The sequence below is a fragment of the Coregonus lavaretus genome (genome assembly GCF_964263955.1).
Source record: "Coregonus lavaretus genome assembly, contig: HAP1_SCAFFOLD_2870, whole genome shotgun sequence".
NCBI lineage: Eukaryota > Metazoa > Chordata > Actinopteri > Salmoniformes > Salmonidae > Coregonus > Coregonus lavaretus.
This window is the reverse complement of record NW_028162640.1, coordinates 44067-66269: the sequence shown is the minus strand read 5'-3', so window position 1 is coordinate 66269 and position 22203 is coordinate 44067. Positions and strand designations below refer to the sequence as shown.

Sequence of the window (22203 nt, the reverse complement as noted above, 5' to 3'; positions counted from 1 at the left end):
ACAACAACATTACAGTCTGGAAGTAAACAACAACATTACACAGTCTGGAAGTAAACAACAACATTACACAGTCTGGAAGTAAACAACAACATTACAGTCTGGAAGTAAACAACAACATTACAGTCTGGAAGTAAACAACAACATTACAGTCTGGAAGTAAACAACAACATTACACAGTCTGGAAGTAAACAACAACATTACACAGTCTGGAAGTAAACAACAACATTACAGTCTGGAAGTAAACAACAACATTACACAGACTGGAAGTAAACAACAACATTACACAGTCTGGAAGTAAACAACAACATTACACAGTCTGGAAGTAAACAACAACATTACAGTCTGGATGTAAACAACAACATTACACAGTCAACTAATTGCAGCATTACCGGAAAAATGGAAGAGGCAAGTAGAAGGGGGAGAAAGTAAGGAACTTGTCTGTCGGCCTTAAAGACCAAAACTGGCCAAAGAAAATTGTGATGAATAAAAAAGTATACCAGTTTAATTTAAGGACCAAAGGATTGACAGCCGTCCCATATAGATTGCAAAATAGTTGGGAAGAGATTTTTGATGTACTGATTCCATGGCATAGTGTTTATGAACTGATACGCAAAACGACGCTGGATTCAAAACTTCAAGTTTTTCCATTTAAATTATTATACAAAATTCTTGCAACCAATAGAATGTTATTTATATGGGGGATACAACCATCCCAGCTCTGCAGAAGAGACAGAATCCTTAGATCATTTGTTTTGGTACTGTCCATATGTAGCTTGTTTTTGGTCACAGGTCCAGGAATGGCTGAAGGATTGCAACATTTACCTGGAGCTAACTCTGCAAATAGCACTGCTGGGTGATTTAAAAAGTCATAGTCAATTGATTAATAATATAATAATACTCTTAGCAAAAATGTTTATCTTTAATTTACAATCTGTAGAATCTATGAGAATAGAAGGGTTCAGAACTTTTGTGAAACATCACAGCACAGTTGAAAATATATTGCAAATAGAAATCCAAACTGGATGGTGTTCAGAGATAGATGGGAGGTGTTAAATGGAGCTGAAGGATGGGACTAATAACAACTAACAACAAGATAACAAATGTAAAGCATACTGTGTCCATAATAGGTATATAGGTTATAGGTTGAAAGATATGGCATATAGAAGCAAACTGGATGGTGTTCAGGATCGAAAGGAAAAAGGCGACATTGTTTTTAGAAAATCAGGGTTTATTCTCAGATGTGCAAACCCTGACCCCCCCCTATCCGACAGCATGCCTATCGAGTGAACCCTGACTCGCCCCGATCCAACAGCATGCCTATCGAGTGAACCCTGACTCGCCCCGATCCAACAGCATGCCTATCGAGTGAACCCTGACTCGCCCCGATCCAACAGCATGCCTATCGAGTGAACCCTGACTCGCCCCGATCCAACAGCATGCCTATCGAGTGAACCCTGACTCGCCCCGATCCAACAGCATGCCTATCGAGTGAACCCTGCCTCGCCCCGATCCAACAGCATGCCTATCGAGTGAACCCTGACTCGCCCCGATCCAACAGCATGCCTATCGAGTGAACCCTGACTCGCCCCGATCCAACAGCATGCCTATCGAGTGAACCCTGACTCGCCCCGATCCAACAGCATGCCTATCGAGTGAACCCTGACTCGCCCCGATCCAACAGCATGCCTATCGAGTGAACCCTGACTCGCCCCGATCCAACAGCATGCCTATCGAGTGAACTCTGACTCGCCCCGATCCAACAGCATGCCTATCGAGTGAACCCTGACTCGCCCCGATCCAACAGCATGCCTATCGAGTGAACCCTGACTCGCCCCGATCCAACAGCATGCCTATCGAGTGAACCCTGACTCGCCCCGATCCAACAGCATGCCTATCGAGTGAACCCTGACTCGCCCCGATCCAACAGCATGCCTATCGAGTGAACCCTGACTCGCCCCGATCCAACAGCATGCCTATCGAGTGAACCCTGAAAAGAGAGAGAAGCTCCGCAGTTACTACGGATATAGCAGGAGTTTCCCCTGGAAATCAGACATGTCCGTGGTAAGGACAACTTGGTTGCTGATTGTCTCTCAAGGGTGTGCAGTCAATATGTTTAGCCAGTGTGTTGCCCTGGCTCAGTTTATTTTGACTGCATGTCTTTTCGTATTGGAGATGAGTTTTGTTTTGGTTGGGCTCGTTCCAAGGGGATGTGAGTTATAGAGGCGTATGTGAGTTTTTCAAAAGGTGTGAGTTTTATGCAACTAGAAACATTTGGAAAAAAAAAAAACGGTTTTGTCTTATATTTAATTGTTGACAGGCAGTAGACACCAAGTTTATATTGGAGAAGGCGACACATTTAAGTAGCGACACATTTAAGTTAATCATGTTGTGAGATAGATGTTGTTTTCTGTTGGTGGTGAGCAAACTTGTCCAACAAAATTTAGGATATATTTGTTGTCTTAAGGGGGGAGGTGGTACAGGCTTAAGGGGGGAGGTGGTACAGGCTTAAGGGGGGAGGTGGTACAGGCTTAAGGGGGAGGTGGTACAGGCTTAAGGGGGGAGGTGGTACAGGCTTAAGGGGGGAGGTGGTACAGGCTTAAGGGGGGGGGGGTGGTACAGGCTTAAGGGGGGAGGTGGTACAGGCTTAAGGGGGGAGGTGGTACAGGCTTAAGGGGGAGGTGGTACAGGCTTAAGGGGGGAGGTGGTACAGGCTTAAGGGGGGAGGTGGTACAGGCTTAAGGGGGGGGGGTGGTACAGGCTTAAGGGGGGAGGTGGTACAGGCTTAAGGGGGGAGGTGGTACAGGCTTAAGGGGGGAGGTGGTACAGGCTTAAGGGGGGAGGTGGTACAGGCTTAAGGGGGAGGTGGTACAGGCTTAAGGGGGGAGGTGGAACAGGCTTAAGGGGGGGAAGGTGTTACAGGCTTAAGGGGGGAGGTGGTACAGGCTTAAGGGGGGAGGTGGTACAGGCTTAAGGGGGGAGGTGGTACAGGCTTAAGGGGGGAGGTGGTACAGGCTTAAGGGGGGGAAGGTGGTACAGGCTTAAGGGGGGAGGTGGTACAGACTTAAGGGGGGAGGTGGTACAGGCTTAAGGGGGGAGGTGGTACAGGCTTAAGGGGGATGTGGTACAGACTTAAGGGGGGAGGTGGTACAGGTTTTTCCACTTATGTTTTGAGGTTGGACTTTAGCACGTATAGCTCGTTAGCACGTAGGGCGCACCGGTTGGTGTCACCTCGTTAGTCAGCATGTGTTACACAAATCCTGTTTGCCATCTCGTTAGTGTGAAGGTGTTTCACCTGTGCTGGCCCAGGTGATATTTAAGAGTGGCTGGCCCAGTGCTCCAGTTGTCTTGATAGATGTGGAGGGTCAACACCGTTAGTTGTCGCTTCCTGTTTGAGGTCTAGAAAAATTGTCCTTTGTCTGATTTTGTTTTGCTCCACCTTTTAAGTTTGCTTCCTGTCTTTAAGTTTGGTGTGGGTTTTTCTTTTGTTGCCTCTTAGTGGGTACATTTAGTGGGTCTCATGGTGGGTGTCTTTTAGGGCCCAGTTGTTGTTGCTAGTCAACTTCCAGTGGACACCCCCATGAGTGTCTTTCAGAACCCATCCTAAAACCCCACATGTTTCGTTTTGGTTGTTGGTCAGTTAGTTCTGTTTGTGCAACATTTTTGGTTTTCTTGCTGGGGAATGTAACACTGTGGACCGGGGGGATTACAGTTGGCTTCAACTCAACGCTCTGAGAGAGACCGCTTCACTCTGTGGACCAGGGGGATTACAGTTGGCTTCAACTCAACGCTCTGAGAGAGACCGCTTCACTCTGTGGACCAGGGGGATTACAGTTGGCTTCAACTCAACGCTCTGAGAGAGACCGCTTCACTCTGAACTACTGTGGACCAGGGGGATTAATGTTGGCCTCAACTCAATGCTCTGAGAGAGACCGCTTCACTCTGTGGACCAGGGGGATTACAGTTGGCTTCAACTCAATGCTCTGAGAGAGACCGCTTCACTCTGTGGACCAGGGGGGATTACAGTTGGCTTCAACTCAACGCTCTGAGAGAGAACGCTTCACTCTGTGGACCAGGGGGGATTACAGTTGGCTTCAACTCAACGCTCTGAGAGAGAACGCTTCACTCTGTGGACCAGGGGGATTACAGTTGGCTTCAACTCAACGCTCTGAGAGAGACCACTTCACTCTGTGGACCAGGGGGATTACAGTTGGCTTCAACTCAACGCTCTGAGAGAGACCGCTTCACTCTGTGGACCAGGGGGGATTACAGTTGGCTTCAACTCAACGCTCTGAGAGAGACCGCTTCACTCTGTGGACCAGGGGGGATTACAGTTGGCCTCAACTCAACGTTCTGAGAGGGACCGCTTCACTCTGTGGACCAGGGGGGATTACAGTTGGCTTCAACTCAACGCTCTGAGAGAGACCGCTTCACTCTGTGGACCAGGGGGGATTACAGTTGGCTTCAACTCAACGCTCTGAGAGGGACCGCTTCACTCTGTGGACCAGGGGGGATTACAGTTGGCTTCAACTCAACGCTCTGAGAGAGAACGCTTCACTCTGTGGACCAGGGGGGATTACAGTTGGCTTCAACTCAACGCTCTGAGAGAGACCGCTTCACTCTATGGACCAGGGGGGATTACAGTTGGCTTCAACTCAACGCTCTGAGAGAGACCGCTTCACTCTGTGGACCAGGGGGGATTACAGTTGGCTTCAACTCAACGTTCTGAGAGAGACCGCTTCACTCTGTGGACCAGGGGGGATTACAGTTGGCTTCAACTCAACGCTCTGAGAGAGAACGCTTCACTCTGAACTACTGTGGACCAGGGGGGATTACAGTTGGCTTCAACTCAACGCTCTGAGAGAGACCGCTTCACTCTGTGGACCAGGGGGATTACAGTTGGCTTGAACTCAACGCTCTGAGAGAGACCGCTTCACTCTGTGGACCAGGGGGGATTAGACAGCAGAGGGGCTGGAGGAACATGGGTGAGCTTTTTACTGTGCAGATGGAAGGACTTAGGGATATGAGATAAGAGACTGTAAGATGTTACACTAGACAGACAGGAGGACAAAGAGACTGGCAGACGTTACACCAGACAGACTTGTAAACAAATGTTTCCCTCACTTGCGTTGAGCAGCGTCTTGACGATGTGGAAGTTGGAGTGTGACACGCTGTAGTGGAGCGCCGTGTTCCCGTTACCGTCCGCCATATTGACAACGTGACGCAGCATGGCCGGCGAGATGTCACGGAACGCTGTTAAATAGTCCTCCACCATGCCGGGCACCGCCGTCTTCTGACTGGACACACAGAACCACTCGTTCTGAACTGTGTTCACACAGGCTCTCTATAGGACGGGGACAGAGAAACATGGACAGACATTATAACCCTACTAGGACAGTGGCCATCTCTCATCACCGCTACTGTGATGTGAATAGGAGTGCTTTACAGTGAGTCTAATCTACATTATAACCCTACTAGGACAGTGGCCATCTCTCATCACCGCTACTGTGATGTGAATAGGAGTGCTTTACAGTGAGTCAAATCTCATAAATCAATGTTTGTGATGGTTAATTTGTTCTTCAGCTCCAGCAAGCATATAGCAGGACACTGGTCAGCATCCTCTACTAGCACTCTGCCGGGTGTGAGTGAGTGTGTGTGTGAGTGTGTGTGTGAGTGAGTGAGTGAGTGAGTGAGTGAGTGAGTGAGTGAGTGAGTGAGTGAGTGAGTGTGTTGTTCAGAACTGTTGCGCACCACATCTTTACTGGTTAAGGCCTTGCCATCATTCAGGTGGTTCTTCAACACGTTACAGGCAGCCAACATCTTCTCACTTAACTCATACCTGGAGAGACAGACAGACAGACAGGGCTCAGGATTTCATTCAAACATTGGACATTTACAATTTCTTTATTTTCCAATTCTAGGGGTTAAAGTAGATGTTGGTTCTTACTGGTATGGGACTTACTATATTATGGTCTAATCACCCTTATCATAGAATGACATATAGAATCCCTATTAATGTAGTATGATCTCTGTGGGCCTTATCATAGAATGACATATATAATCCCTATTAATGTAGTATGATCTCTGTGGGCCTTATCATAGAATGACATATATAATCCCTATTAATGTAGTATGATCTCTGTGGGCCTTATCATAGAATGACATATATAATCCCTATTAATGTAGTATGATCTCTGTGGGCCTTATCATAGAATGACATATATAATCCCTATTAATGTAGTATGATCTCTGTGGGCCTTATCATAGAATGACATATATAATCCCTATTAATGTAGTATGATCTCTGTGGGCCTTATCATAGAATGACATATATAATCCCTATTAATGTAGTATGATCTCTGTGGGCCTTATCATAGAATGACATATATAATCCCTATTAATGTAGTATGATCTCTGGGGGCCTTATCATAGAATGACATATATAATCCCTATTAATGTAGTATGATCTCTGTGGGCCTTATCATAGAATGACATATATAATCCCTATTAATGTAGTATGATCTCTGTGGGCCTTATCATAGAATGACATATATAATCCCTATTAATGTAGTATGATCTCTGTGGGCCTTATCATAGAATGACATATATAATCCCTATTAATGTAGTATGATCTCTGTGGGCCTTATCATAGAATGACATATATAATCCCTATTAATGTAGTATGATCTCTGGGGGCCTTATCATAGAATGACATATATAATCCCTATTAATGTAGTATGATCTCTGGGGGCCTTATCATAGAATGACATATATAATCCCTATTAATGTAGTATGATCTCTGTGGGCCTTATCATAGAATGACATATATAATCCCTATTAATGTAGTATGATCTCTGTGGGCCTTATCATAGAATGACATATATAATCCCTATTAATGTAGTATGATCTCTGGGGGCCTTATCATAGAATGACATATATAATCCCTATTAATGTAGTATGATCTCTGTGGGCCTTATCATATAAAGACATATATAATCCCTATTAATGCAGTATGATCTCTGTGGGCCTTATCATAGAATGACATATATAATCCCTATTAATGTAGTATGATCTCTGGGGGCCTTATCATATAATGACATATATAATCCCTATTAATGTAGTATGATCTCTGTGGGCCTTATCATAGAATGACATATATAATCCCTATTAATGTAGTATGATCTCTGTGGGCCTTATCATAGAATGACATATATAATCCCTATTAATGTAGTATGATCTCTGGGGGCCTTATCATAGAATGACATATATAATCCCTATTAATGTAGTATGATCTCTGTGGGCCTTATCATATAAAGACATATATAATCCCTATTAATGCAGTATGATCTCTGTGGGCCTTATCATAGAATGACATATATAATCCCTATTAATGTAGTATGATCTCTGGGGGCCTTATCATATAATGACATATATAATCCCTATTAATGTAGTATGATCTCTGTGGGCCTTATCATAGAATGACATATATAATCCCTATTAATGTAGTATGATCTCTGTGGGCCTTATCATAGAATGACATATATAATCCCTATTAATGTAGTATGATCTCTGGGGGCCTTATCATAGAATGACATATATAATCCCTATTAATGTAGTATGATCTCTGTGGGCCTTATCATATAAAGACATATATAATCCCTATTAATGCAGTATGATCTCTGTGGGCCTTATCATAGAATGACATATATAATCCCTATTAATGTAGTATGATCTCTGGGGGCCTTATCATATAATGACATATATAATCCCTATTAATGTAGTATGATCTCTGTGGGCCTTATCATAGAATGACATATATAATCCCTATTAATGTAGTATGATCTCTGTGGGCCTTATCATAGAATGACATATATAATCCCTATTAATGTAGTATGATCTCTGTGGGCCTTATCATAGAATGACATATATAATCCCTATTAATGTAGTATGATCTCTGTGGGCCTTATCATAGAATGACATATATAATCCCTATTAATGTAGTATGATCTCTGTGGGCCTTATCATAGAGTTACGTTTAGGGACCGGTCAAAATTAATGCAATTGTTACCTGGAGGAAAATGGGGGGTGGGGGGTTAAGCTTTTTTCAATTTCAGTCAGGGGGAGGGTTTGGTATTGTTTTATTTAGTCCAGAGGAGGGTCATGTAATTAGTAATTGATTAAATGTCAGTATTTTGGAATTTACGTATTGAATTCGACTATGTGTAACCTTGGTATACAACCCCTCTCTCTCGTATTCTCCTCGCTGAGCATTTCACTTTGACCTTTCCATTGGCTGTTTGATCAGTCCCTCTGTGCTTGGCGTATCCAGAACGTGGGCGTGTAGAGTATCTGGTGAATCAAATAGCGCTTGTAGTGATAGCGTAGGGAGCTAACGCGCAACAACAACAAAAACAGTGGTAGAAAACAACAACTGGCAACTCTGAAATCTCCGACCGTTCAAAAAACCTGGGAACTCTGGAATCTCCGACCGTTCAAGAAACCTGGGAACTCTGGAAAAAAACTAGCTCCGACTGGGAAGATCGTTTTGAACGGTCATCCAACTCGGAATTCAAAGTCGGAATCTTTCTACAGCTCCGACTTTCCGACCTGAAGATCACTGACGTCATGATTTTACCTAGTTTTCTCAAAAGCACCAAAAAACTCTGGTTTAACACAACAACAAGCATGGCTTCACACAATTGCGCAAGTACCACAGCTTGTGAAAAAAGTTACCTTCACAATAATTTAAGGGTTTCTTTGCAGTCTGAAAATAACCGAGAAAAGTTCAATGGAATTTTGGAGTCGAAAGAAGATTGTTCCTCAATGCGGAAAAAGTGAATGGATGAAATCGGGTGTTGGAGGAGTTGCTACCGAACAGTCAACAGTCCATGTGGAGGGCTGGACTATCTGTTTACATTTACATTTACGTCATTTAGCAGACGCTCTTATCAAGAGCCACTTACAGTTAGGGAGTCATTTAGCAGACGCTCTTATCCAGAGCCACTTACAAATTGGTGCATTCACCTTATAGCCAGTGGGATAACCACTTTACAATATGTTTTTTTTGGGGGGGTGGGGTGGGGTAAGGGGACGGGGGGGTAGAAGGATTACTTTATCCTATCCCAGGTATTCCTTAAAGAGGTGGGGTTTCAAGTGTCTCCGGAAGGTGGTGAGTGACTCCGCTGTCCTGGCGTCGTGAGGGAGCTTGTTCCACTATTGGGGTGCCAGAGCAGCGAACAGTTTTGACTGGGCTGAGCGGGAACTGTGCTTCCGCAGAGGTAGGGGGGCCAGCAGGCCAGAGGTGGATGAACGCAATGCCCTTGTTTGGGTGAAGGGACTGATCAGAGCCTGAAGGTACGGAGGTGCCGTTACCCTTGCAGCTCCGTAGGCAAGCACCATGGTCTTGTAGCAGATGCGAGCTTCAACTGGAAGCCAGTGGAGTGTGCGGAGGAGCGGGGTGACGTGAGAGAACTTGGGAAGGTTGAACACCAGACGGGCTGCGGCATTCTGGATGAGTTGTAGGGGTTTAATGGCACAGGCAGGGAGCCCAGCCAACAGTGAGTTGCAGTAATCCAGACGGGAGATGACAAGTGCCTGGATTAGGACCTGTGCCGCTTTCTGTGTAAGGCAGGGTCGTACTCTCCGAATGTTGTAGAGCATTACATTTTTTACATTTTTAGTCATTTAGCAGACGCTCTTATCCAGAGCGACTTACAGTTAGTGCATACATTATTTTATCGAACCCACAACCCTGGCGTTGCAAACGCCATGCTCTACCAACTGAGCTACATCCCCTGCCGGCCATTCCCTCCCCTACCCTGGACGACGCTGGGCCAATTGTGCGCGCCGCCCCATGGGTCTCCCGGTCGCGGCCGGCTACGACAGAGCCTGGATTCGAACCAGGATCTCTAGTGGCACAGCTAGCACTGCGATGCAGTGAACCTACAGGATCAGGTCACCGCCTTGATGTTAGCGGAGAACGACAGGGTGTTGTCCAGGGTCACGCCAAGGCTTTTTGCACTCTGGGAGGACACAACGGAGTTGTCAAACGTGATGGCGAGATCATGGAACGGGCAGTCCTTCCCCGGGAGGAAGAGCAGCTCTGTCTTGCCGAGGTTCAGCTTGAGGTGGTGATCCGTCACCTGTATGCTGAGAGATGAGTTCGGATTGGTCTGCCATGTAGCACGCTTCTGTCTATAACATGAGCTGGTCAGTATGTGTAGATAATCCTTTCTAACGCAGCTTTTTTGAAAGATCTCACGTAGTAGAACTGCATAAGTGTTGCTCTCCACTTTCTGGAGGACCGAGTTTTGAAATCAGTGGAATTAGAGTATGATAGCTAAGGAGATTCTGCCGTTTGTTTGCAAATATGCAGAGGGAGTCGAAAAGAGAACACACAGAAGGCTGTTGTATAAAACACCTGTCTCCGGATTACATCTTCAAACTAAGGGCAACCATGGCATCCGTGACAGAGAGGGAGAAGCATCCATCCATGTATACGGGTAAGAGAGTCTAGCTAGCTACATTTTCAGATATTACACATTTCTAATTTTGTCAGAAAGTCATTTTAATTTCAAGTTATAGTGTACTGTAGCTAGCTAACGTTAGCAGGCTGGCTCGCTAGCTAACATTCCGTGTATGATCTGTGTAGTAATATTATTTGTATCTCAGATCCATTTGCATTGCTAGTTATAGCCTAATGTTAGCTAGCTAACATTGAACCTAGTTGGTTAGCTAACTGCAGATTGATGCAGGGTAGTAACGATATGAGTTGGGATTATGGTTCATTGTTTAGCTAGCTAGCTACATGTCTAAACAAAAGACTCCACTATGCAAGTAACCATTTCAATAGAATGTTCATGATGTCACTGCGACAACTGTCGATAGACGTAGCTGGTAAATTTGCTCTGGCTATCTACTCCGATTTCAGAGCACTCTCGTTTGAGTATGCAGAATAACTGATGAATTTACGAACGCTCAACACCCGTTGAATATGGCTGGTGTCAGTAAACATTGGCAAAAAAGCATAATTAAATTGTTGCCAGTAGCACAGTTGCAGTCACCAACGCTCTGGATAACATAAAAAAAAGCTCTGCTAGGGCGAGTAAAATGGTCAGAGTGAGCTGTTCTCTCATTTGTGTCTGGAAGTAGCTAGCAAGCTAGCCAGCGTTAGCCAGTTAGCTTGTGTGCTTGACTGCTGTTGTTAGGTCAGAACGCTCGGATCAACCCGACTCCTCGGCCAGAGCATCCAGTGTGCGCTCTGAACACTCAGAGACCGAAACACTCTGAATTCACGAATGGACAATCTGACAAGGCTCTGGCACTCCAGATTAAATTTACGAACACACCCATAGTATAAACCAGCCTTTAGTCTTGAAATCTTTGGTTGATTAGTACACTACTCACTCTGTTTAGCACATGGCCTCACATGTGAATCCTTAAAGTGATGGGTGGGGCTAAAGCTTAAGAGGGTGTGGACGATGCTGAATGGGTGTAGACAAAGAAGAGCTCTCCAGTAGGTAGCAAAACATTCAAGGGCCATTTTCTCAAAAGTGGGGTTACAAGTTATCAACTTTCAAAGCAGAATTACTTTCCCATTGTTCCTCAACTGTAGTGTATGATATACCATTTTCTAGCTCTGAGTCTCTACTTTCATCCAATGTAAAAAACTACAATTCAAATTTTGCTACATAATACCAAATCGATCGGCCACATTTGTAGTCAGCAATAGGGGAGTGGTTGCTTCCTACAAGAGCACAAAACATGTACATTTCTAGACATCATTGAAAAGCGAGTCAGGTAAAGAGCTTATTTTTTGGTCTTAAAGGAGCAGTGTTGTATTTTGAGACAGGCTTGAATAAGCTAAGTAGCCAATAGGCAGAGGGTAGCATAATTTGTCTGATTCTCTGTAATAATGGTATGGGAATAATAATGCATTGTATTTTGTAAAGTGATTTCTTGCATCAAATAACAACATTTCCAGTCCCCTCCTTATCTGAAGGACAAGTGGATAAACAGGTTAATGCCAAGCCCTGCATGTTTTTATCAAAGGTCTCATGGAATGTAGGCCAACATTGAACACCACACATTGGCTGCTACTGTAGGCTGAATGATAGAACAGCTATTTCCATGTTGAAATGTTATGGGATGCATTTTCTCCATAGTTTTTGATGGTAGGCCACTCTGGTAGGCCTACATTATGATCAAATAGCCACAGTAGCCTACTTGGCCACTGGTAAAACTGTGACTTAAAGCGGGTACAGCCTCAGTGATCACAGTAAACGCGCACCGGATGTTTCACAGCATTTTCTCAACGTTGAAGTTTGCACTCAGCAGACTTGAAATTTGCTCTGTGCCGGAAAAAATTAGAGAGAACATTGCATGTGACTATTAAACACTCAATCTGAATCTCTAAATCAAATGTACCTTGCTGGACCTTGTAAACTGTGGAGAATAGATCCATAATTGATCCAAATGGTTGTCAGGCTGTATGGTTCTCCCTGTATACAGCTCCATTCCTGTCTGTTTTATTTTATTCCTTGTGTTACCATTTCATTATTATAACCCATCATTGGGAAGGGTTCGTAACGTCTGCACCGGCGCATGTGACAAATAAACTTGTATTTGATTTGATGCAGTTATTTCGTAATGAAGCATTAAAATAATTGTGTAGTCACTTTATAACAATAATAGATTAGTCACTGCACTGTTATTGTCTAACAACGTAGACCTAATCAACAGATCTGCCATTTCATCAGACCTAATCAACAGATCTGCCATTTCATCAGACCTAATCAACAGATCTGCCATTTCATCAGACCTAATCAACAGATCTGCCAGTTCATCATCTGTTAACGACTTTTTCTTGCACTTTGACAGGTAAATATTTATAGCCCTAATATTTAGTTAATGAGTGGCCTAATATCTAGCTAATATTTAGCTTCTTCGGCTACACAACTCTAGCCTCTCTCCTCCAGCAATAGGATACAGACGCTATTCCTCTTGTCGTGAAATCCCAGGAAAAGCTAAAAGGCTACAAAAGCTTTAGATTTTCGTGGAGAGAAGCAGGCTTGCTCTTGCTTAATTTAGTATGATCTCTGTGGGCCTTTTCATAGAATGACATATATAATCCCTATTAATGTAGTATGATCTCTGTGGGTCTAGGATACCTAGTAAAGATTTGTCATATAAATGTGATCATGTATTAGCTTTTAATGTGGCATAAACACAACCAGTCATGATGTTTTCATCTAATTGTCAAACAATCACTTCAAAAGGCGCTCCTGTTGGCTACCCCCACACGTTTGTCCATTCACAAAATCATTGCAGCATCCAAACAGTGCACTGTGCAGTTTGATGACGAGACGTCTGTTCCAAAAAAACTAAAAGTGTAATGTCATTGGGCGATTGTCATCAGGTCCATTACATTTGTAGCATCACGGTCTCGGCCTTGGGAAAATGGTAGTGCTCTCGTTGAACCACAAATCAATTTGGTGGGTATACCACCTGTTTTCAAATCAATTTGGTGGGTATACCACCTGTTTTCAAATCAATTTGCAAATTTTCATGGAGCTGACATGAATGATTGTGATAGCCTCATGTTTTACGGCGTACCCCCACTATTTATTTTGCCGGGACGCCGTCCAGGCTTACTTTCACCCCTGAATTCACTCAACCCACCTCTCTCTCATCTCTTGCTTTTCTCCTCCTCCTTCCTCTTCACTCCTTCCCTCTTCCACTGCTCCCTCGTTCTGGAATCCTTCTGTGTTCTGGAATCCTTCTGTGTTCTGGAATCCTTCTGTGTTCTGGAATCCTTCTGTGTTCTGGAATCCTTCTGTGTTCTCCTCCTCCTCTTCCTCTCCTCCTCTGAACACCTTCACCTCCTCCTCTTCCTCCTCCTCCTCCTCCCCTGTTCCAGAGGAGCTGCTGTCCTCTGAGCTGGATTCATCGCTCGACGTTGTCTCGTACCTGCAACAGAACGCCAACAGGGGAAGACAAAGTCAACACTATCTCACAGAACTCCTGCATGTCAGTTAGGTTTCAGAACTAAACTAAAAACAGCCAGCCAGCATAATACTACATCAAATCTGTTCCTGCAATTGGGCTGCCCGTACATACTATTGATTAACTGATTGATTTGGGCTGCCCGTACATACTATTGATTAACTGATTGATTTGGGCTGCCCGTACATACTATTGATTAACTGATTGATTTGGGCTGCCCGTACATACTACTGATTAACTGATTGATTTGGGCTGCAGGTACATACTATTGATTAACTGATTGATTTGGGCTGCAGGTACATACTATTGATTAACTGATTGATTTGGGCTGCAGGTACATACTATTGATTAACTGATTGATTTGGGCTGCCCGTACATACTATTGATACATAGCTACAGATACAGACTCACTACAGAGATCCACATTGAAAATGGTTTAACAGTTTGCAGTTTCATTGAAAAGTTCTAATCACAGTCTCTAGACCAGTGGTATACAAACTTTTTCAGCGGGGCCCCATTTTTTTATCCAGAATTTCTGGAGACCCCACTGCAATTACCTGGGTCGCAACCCCGACCTTGAATACCACTGCTCTAGCGCCTGTTGTAATAACTACATCCTGCAGACCACTGACTAACCCTCCGTTGACTCCTACAAACTGTAGGTTCTTCTTGGTTCCGTTAGAACCCTGGCGGCCATCTTTCTTCTTCATGATGGACTTCAGGGCGCTCTTATCACCTGGGAGGGAGGGAGGGAAGGAGGGAGGGATGAATGGGAGGGAGGGAGGGATGAAAGGGAGGGAGGGAGGGGACAACGCTTATTAATCAACATATGAATCTGGAGGACATGAACGTATGGTATGTCACCTATATTGTTCATGATCCATGATACAGCGAACAACATGTCCCCTGCATCTCTCCTTCCTCCAAAAGTGTCCACTTGCTCACTTCCCTTCATGGATTTGAAAGGAAATTGGTGGAAACTCCCACTAGCCCATGTATGCGTGTGGTGAATTATTATTAATGAACTGTAGAGTTTAATGGACTATGAGGTAGAACTGGGTTCATCAAGAGCATAAAGTTAGAATTCTTTGTTACTGGGCCAGGAATTGTATTGGGTCATTTAATTTCACTGTGTGGGTGAGTAGAGAGGGAACCTGCACTAGGGTCAGATTGCTTGCTCTTACTTAGATCCATGGTTGTCTTATCATATCAAAGACTGAAACTGGCTTGGGCCGTTTGTTTTTGTCTTCAAGCACAATGAAAAGAGCCAGGGTTAAACAGAGTTTAAACTAAACATGAGTGTTTTTGCAAGATAAGGATTGATTGATTGTAGTACTCTGAACTTAATGACAGTTGAGTTTAGCCGCTCTCAGAGACAAAGGGAGTGGGCGGAGCAATAAAAGAGTGGAAAAACCGAAGAGGACCATATAAGATGGAGGGAGACCGTAAGGGGGGTGCCACTCTGCAGACTGGTATCGGCTTTGTTGAAAACTTTAATAAAGTCATTTCTTGATGCAACAAAAACTCTGTCAGACCTTATTATTAATAAAGTATAGTGGTTATTTTCCACAACATGCGCTGACCAGCCTGCAAGTGGCTTCACTGACATGTTCAACATCTCCGTAAACTAGTCTGTAATACCAACATGTTTCAAGCAGACCACCATAGTCCCTGTGCCCAAGAACACCAAGGTAACCTACCTAAATGACTACCGACCCAGAGCACTCACATCTGTAGCCATGAAGTGCTTTGAAAGGTTGGTCATGGCTCACATCAGCACCTCATCCCAGACACCCTGGACCCCCTCCAACTAGAGCTGTGGCAGTCATGGCATTTTGACAGCCGGTTATTGTCATGCAAAAGAGTGCCGGTCTCACGGTAATTGACCGTTAATTAACATAAACACTTTTAGCATCTCCAGGCCTCCACGCGTAGAAGCTGCTGATGCAGGCCTTTGGAACATCTACATTCAGAAGATGTACGTATTTGACAATATATGCTTATAAGTCCCCTGCCATTATTTTATGACTTTATAGTTAGAAGAATATAATTGAACTTAGCTGAATAAAACAGAAAGGATATTTTTCCCATTCCGGAGCCAGTGCGCATATGAAGTGGCTATGTTGAGCATCAAAGTGATACATGTAGAGTTATTTGGTAACTTTAGTTGTGAATGATTACCTTAGAATGCCTTAGAAATCAAAACATACATTTAGATTTTAGTCATTTAGCAGACACTCTTATCCAGAGCGACTTACAGTTAGTGAGTGCATACATTTTCATACTGGCACCCCGTGGGAAACGAACCCACAACCCTGGCGTTGCAAGCGCCATGCTCTACCAACTGAGCTACAGGGGACAACTCTGTATGCCACGGGCTCTCCAACCCTGTTCCTCCAGCTACCCAGTACTCTGTATGCCATGGGCTCTCCAACCCTGTTCCTCCAGCTACCCAGTACTCTGTATGCCATGGGCTCTCCAACCCTGTTCCTCCAGCTATCTAGTACTCTGTATGCCATGGGCTCTCCAACCCTGTTCCTCCAGCTACCCAGTACTCTGTATGCCATGGGCTCTCCAACCCTGTTCCTCCAGCTACCCAGTACTCTGTATGCCATGGGCTCTCCAACCCTGTTCCTCCAGCTACCCAGTACTCTGTATGCCATGGGCTCTCCAACCCTGTTCTGCAGCTACCCAGTACTCTGTATGCCATGGGCTCTCCAACCCTGTTCCTGTAGCTACCCAGTACTCTGTATGCCATGGGCTCTCCAACCCTGTCCCTCCAGCTACCCAGTACTCTGTATGCCATGGGCTCTCCAACCCTGTTCCTCCAGCTACCCAGTACTCTGTATGCCATGGGCTCTCCAACCCTGTTCCTCCAGCTACCCAGTACTCTGTATCACATGGGCTCTCCAACCCTGTTCCTCCAGCTACCCAGTACTCTGTATCACATGGGCTCTCCAACCCTGTTCCTCCAGCTACCCAGTACTCTGTATGCCATGGGCTCTCCAACCCTGTTCCTCCAGCTACCCAGTACTCTGTATGCCATGGGCTCTCCAACCCTGTTCCCCCAGCTACCCAGTACTCTGTGTGCCATGGGCTCTCCAACCCTGTTCCTCCAGCTACCCAGTACTCTGTATGCCATGGGCTCTCCAACCCTGTTCCTCCAGCTACCCAGTACTCTGTATGCCATGGGCTCTCCAACCCTGTTCCTCCAGCTACCCAGTACTCTGTATGCCATGGGCTCTCCAACCCTGTTCCCCCAGCTACCCAGTACTCTGTGTGCCATGGGCTCTCCAACCCTGTTCCTCCAGCTACCCAGTACTCTGTATGCCATGGGCTCTCCAACCCTGTTCCTCCAGCTACCCAGTACTCTGTATGCCATGGGCTCTCCAACCCTGTTCCTGCAGCTACCCAGTACTCTGTATGCCATGGGCTCTCCAACCCTGTTCCTCCAGCTACCCAGTACTCTGTATGCCATGGGCTCTCCAACCCTGTTCCTCCAGATACCCAGTACACTGTATGCCATGGGCTCTCCAACCCTGTCCCTCCAGCTACCCAGTGCTTCATTTGGGAAACCAGGTGAAATCTGTTTGGAGACATCGATAGTAACGGACAGATTGAAATGAACTGGGGGAGGGGGGGTCCAAAATAAGGGAGGGTTATCAAACTTATTATTTTGCTTTGGGAAGGGTAGTGTGGTCTTTTTGGGGGCACAGGGAGAGTAGTGTGGTCTTTCTGGGGGCACAGGGAGAGTTGTGTGGTCTTTCTGGGGGCACAGGGAGAGTTGTGTGGTCTTTTTGGGGGCACAGGGAGAGTTGTGTGGTCTTTCTGGGGGCACAGGGAGAGTAGTGTGGTCTTTCTGGGGGCACAGGGAGAGTAGTGTGGTCTTTTTGGGGGCACAGGGAGAGTTGTGTGGTCTTTCTGGGGGCACAGGGAGAGTTGTGTGGTCTTTCTGGGGGCACAGGGAGAGTTGTGTGGTCTTTCTGGGGGCACAGGGAGAGTTGTGTGGTCTTTCTGGGGGCACAGGGAGAGTTGTGTGGTCTTTTTGGGGGCACAGGGAGAGTTGTGTGGTCTTTCTGGGGGCACAGGGAGAGTAGTGTGGTCTTTCTGGGGGCACAGGGAGAGTAGTGTGGTCTTTCTGGGGGCACAGGGAGAGTAGTGTGGTCTTTCTGGGGGCACAGGGAGAGTAGTGTGGTCTTTTTGGGGGCACAGGGAGAGTTGTGTGGTCTTTCTGGGGGCACAGGGAGAGTTGTGTGGTCTTTCTGGGGGCACAGGGAGAGTTGTGTGGTCTTTTTGGGGGCACAGGGAGAGTAGTGTGGTCTTTTTGGGGGCACAGGGAGAGTTGTGTGGTCTTTCTGGGGGCACAGGGAGAGTTGTGTGGTCTTTTTGGGGGCACAGGGAGAGTTGTGTGGTCTTTTTGGGGGCACAGGGGGAGTTGTGTGGTCTTTCTGGGGGCACAGGGAGAGTTGTGTGGTCTTTTGGGGGGCACAGGGAGAGTTGTGTGGTCTTTTTGGGGGCACAGGGAGAGTAGTGTGGTCTTTTTGGGGGCACAGGGAGAGTTGTGTGGTCTTTTGGGGGGCACAGGGGGAGTTGTGTGGTCTTTCTGGGGGCACAGGGAGAGTTGTGTGGTCTTTTGGGGGGCACAGGGAGAGTTGTGTGGTCTTTTTGGGGGCACAGGGAGAGTAGTGTGGTCTTTTTGGGGGCACAGGGAGAGTTGTGTGGTCTTTTTGGGGGCACAGGGAGAGTAGTGTGGTCTTTTTGGGGGCACAGGGAGGGTTGTGTGGTCTTTTGGGGGGCACAGGGAGGGTAGTGTGGTCTTTTTGGGGGCACAGGGAGGGTAGTGTGGTCTTTTTGGGGGCACAGGGAGGGTAGTGTGGTCTTTTTGGGGGCACAGGGAGGGTAGTGTGGTCTTTCTGGGGGCACAGGGAGGGTCCTGTGATATGACAGCAGGGCGCCCCCCTGGGGCTCCAACTGACTCCTATGATATGACGGCAGCCCCCCCCCCCCGGGGCGCCAACTGACTCCCACAGTTGAACTTGAGGTGAGGAAGACTGCTTCAGGCCCACCAGAGTTACTCATATAATCTAGCAATATAACGCTTGTCTTTATACACAATATTCAGATCGAAAATTAACGAATGACCCTCCTCCTGTATGTCTGCATCTGTATAGCAGACGCAGTAGCCATCTGACATAAGGAAATGCATGTGGGTGTCGTAGCATGCCACTGGCATATCTCTCTCTCTCTGGGGTTAGGCCTAAGCTTCTCTTCCTCTATATACAGTTGAAGTCGGAAGTTTACATACACCTTAGCCAAATACATTTAAACTCAGTTTTTCACCATTCCTGACATTTAATCCTAGTAAAAATGCCCTGTTTTAGGTCAGTTAGGATCACCACTTTATTTTAAGAATGTGAAATGTCAGAATAATAGTAGAGAGTATGAACTCTGGGGAGCATTTATTTGGGCTGCAATTTCTGAGGCTGGTAACTCTAATAAACGTATCCTCTGCAGCAGAGGTAACTCTGGGTCTTCCATTCCTGTGGTGGTCCTCATGAGAGCCAGTTTCATCACAGCAGTTGATGTTTTTTGCGACTGCACTTGAATAAACTTTAAAAGTTCTTGAAACTTTCCGTATTGACTGACCTTCATGTCTTAAAGTAATGATGGACTGTCGTTTCTCTTTGCTTATTTGAGCTGTTCTTGCCATAATATGGACTTGGTCTTTTACCAAATAGGGCTATCTTCTGTATACCCCCCCCCCCCCCCCCCCCCCCAACCTTGTCACAACACAACTGATTGACTCAAACGCATTAAGAAGGAAAGAAATTCCACAAATTAACTTTAAAGAAGGCACACCTGTTAATTGAAATGCATTCCAGGTGACTACCTCAAGCTGGTTGAGAGAATGCCAAGAGTGTGCAAAGCTGTCAAGGCAAAGGGTGGCTACTTTGAAGAATCTCAAATATAAAATATATTTTGATTTGTTTAACACTTTATTGGTTACTACATGATTCCATATGTGTTATTTCATAGTTTTGATGTCTTCACTATTATTCTACAATGTAGAAAATAGTACAAATAAAGACAAACCCTTGAATGAGTAGGCGTGTCCAAACCTTAACCCTGGAATGAGTAGGTGTGTCCAAACTTTTGACTGGTACTGTATATCCTGTTGGAGTCTTAGTCACTTTATCCCTACCTACAGCATATGTATACATATCTACCTCGTACCCCTGCACATTGACTCAGTACTTGTACCCCGTGTAAATAGCCAAGTTATCGTTACTCCTTGTGGATTTATTCCTTGTGTTACTATTTCTCTCTCTGCATTGTTGGGAAGGGCCCGTCAGGAAGCATTTCACTGTTAGTCTACACCTGTTGTTTACCAAGCATGTGACAAATAAAGTTTGATTTGATTTGAATCCAAAGCTTTTAGATTTGTGGAAAGTACTGGATGAGGGCAGATTTCAGGAGAAATGAGATATTATTGTCAGCTTGTCTGTTTGAAGATGGCAGTTCCTTTAAAGCCGCAACATGCTGAATATTCAACATGTAGATTAGCATGGCTATGTCTTTAACCGTCCCTTCAGCTCTGTCTAACTAACGACTGCAGAAAAGCCTCAGTCGCTTGTTGTCAGTAGACTTGGTTAGAAGGCTGTGAACTACTAGGTCTAAACGACTACAGGGAGACAGAAAGGAAGGAGTGTTTTCTAGCAGTTTTTCCCAAAGCCATTATTCTGTTTCTGTATCCCAAATGGGACCCTGTTCCCTATAGAGTGTATCCCTGGTCAAACGTAGTGCACTACATAGGGAATAGGGTTTCCCTTTGGGACGTGACCCCTGCGTCTGTGTGGCAGGGTAACAAGTCCTAAAGCTCCAGCCATTATAAATACAGGCCTGGCTGAGAGCTCTCTGAGCCAAACACCACCAGACCTCAGCCCTCTCCTCTCAGACACTGCCAGGACGGCTGAGAGCTGCCAGGACTGATGGAGGGGCCTCCTTCTCTGCTTCAGGGGGGAAGTGTGTTGTGTTGGATGGTGTCAGAGCCCTCAGCATGCTTCCTATATTATGACAGGTGGTACCAGCTCCAGAGGAGAGTTACCTAGCAACCTGGGGGGGGGGGGGTTTGTGTGTTACATGTTCTTTAGACAGACCACCTCACACACCTCACAAAACAAGGGGGGTTGTGGGCTGTTGGCGGTTTCCGCTGTGTGTGTTTAGCTATTTTAGCAACTCCTGGGTTGTTTTCAGTAGTAGGGCCCACCGTAGTTCTGGGCCTGAGAAGCGTTGCCAGATTGGGGGCCAGTCCAGCCGTGGCACGGTATCGTGCAGGAGGAATGTATTGTGTGTAAGAGTGTGTTGCCAGATTGGAAGTAGTTCTGTGTGTTGCCAGATTGGAAGTAGTTCTGTGTGTTGCCAGATTGGAAGTAGTTCTGTGTGTTGCCAGATTGGTAGTAGTTATGTGTGTTGCCAGATTAGTAGTAATTATATTGGTTGTCAGATTGGTAGTAGTTCTGTGTGTTGCCAGATTGGTAGTAGTTCTGTGTGTTGCCAGATTGGTAGTAGTTCTGTGTGTTGACAGATTGGTAGTAGTTATGTGTGTTGCCAGATTGGTAGTAATTATATTGGTTGTCAGATTGGTAGTAGTTCTGTGTGTTGCCAGATTGGTAGTAGTTCTGTGTGTTGCCAGATTGGTAGTAGTTCTGTGTGTTGCCAGATTAGTAGTAGTTCTGTGTGTTGCCAGATTGGTAGTAATTCTATTGGTTGTCAGATTGGTAGTAGTTATGTGTGTTGCCAGATTGGTAGTAGTTCTGTGTGTTGCCAGATTGGTAGTAGTTCCATACCGTTCAGGGCGCTGGACATCTGCTGGTCCATGCGATGCTTCAGCGTGGCCGGGCTGGGCGGGGCCTTGGGGTCATGTGACACTATCTCCGTCTGGCTGACCTCTGAACTCTGGATGACTTCACTGGACACCTGCAACTGACACCGATCTGGACCAATCACAGAAGAGGGGAGGATTCAGATGCAGAAGTGGACACAGGAAGAGGACAGATATAGACAGAAGGGGACACAGGAAGAGGACAGCTATAGACAGAAGGGGACACAGGAAGAGGACAGATATAGACAGAAGGGGACACAGGAAGAGGACAGATATAGACAGAAGGGGACACAGGAAGAGGACAGCTATAGACAGAAGGG

At 45.7% G+C, this 22203-nt stretch overlaps 1 protein-coding gene across 1 annotated transcript in view; it reads right to left on the bottom strand.

Annotated features, from left to right (window-relative positions):
• The window catches only part of LOC311119077 (KN motif and ankyrin repeat domain-containing protein 1-like), a gene marked incomplete at both ends in the record, with an annotated part of 41070 nt that overhangs the window by 5510 nt on the left and 13357 nt on the right, over nucleotides 1–22203 (bottom strand). Inside the window, 5 exons of the mRNA XM_084193826.1 lie at nucleotides 5122–5341; nucleotides 5749–5836; nucleotides 13678–13965; nucleotides 14638–14737; nucleotides 21849–21995. Of these exons, the coding sequence (XP_084049952.1) occupies nucleotides 5122–5341; nucleotides 5749–5836; nucleotides 13678–13965; nucleotides 14638–14737; nucleotides 21849–21995 (843 nt within the window). The remainder of the gene's footprint in view (nucleotides 1–5121; nucleotides 5342–5748; nucleotides 5837–13677; nucleotides 13966–14637; nucleotides 14738–21848; nucleotides 21996–22203) is intronic.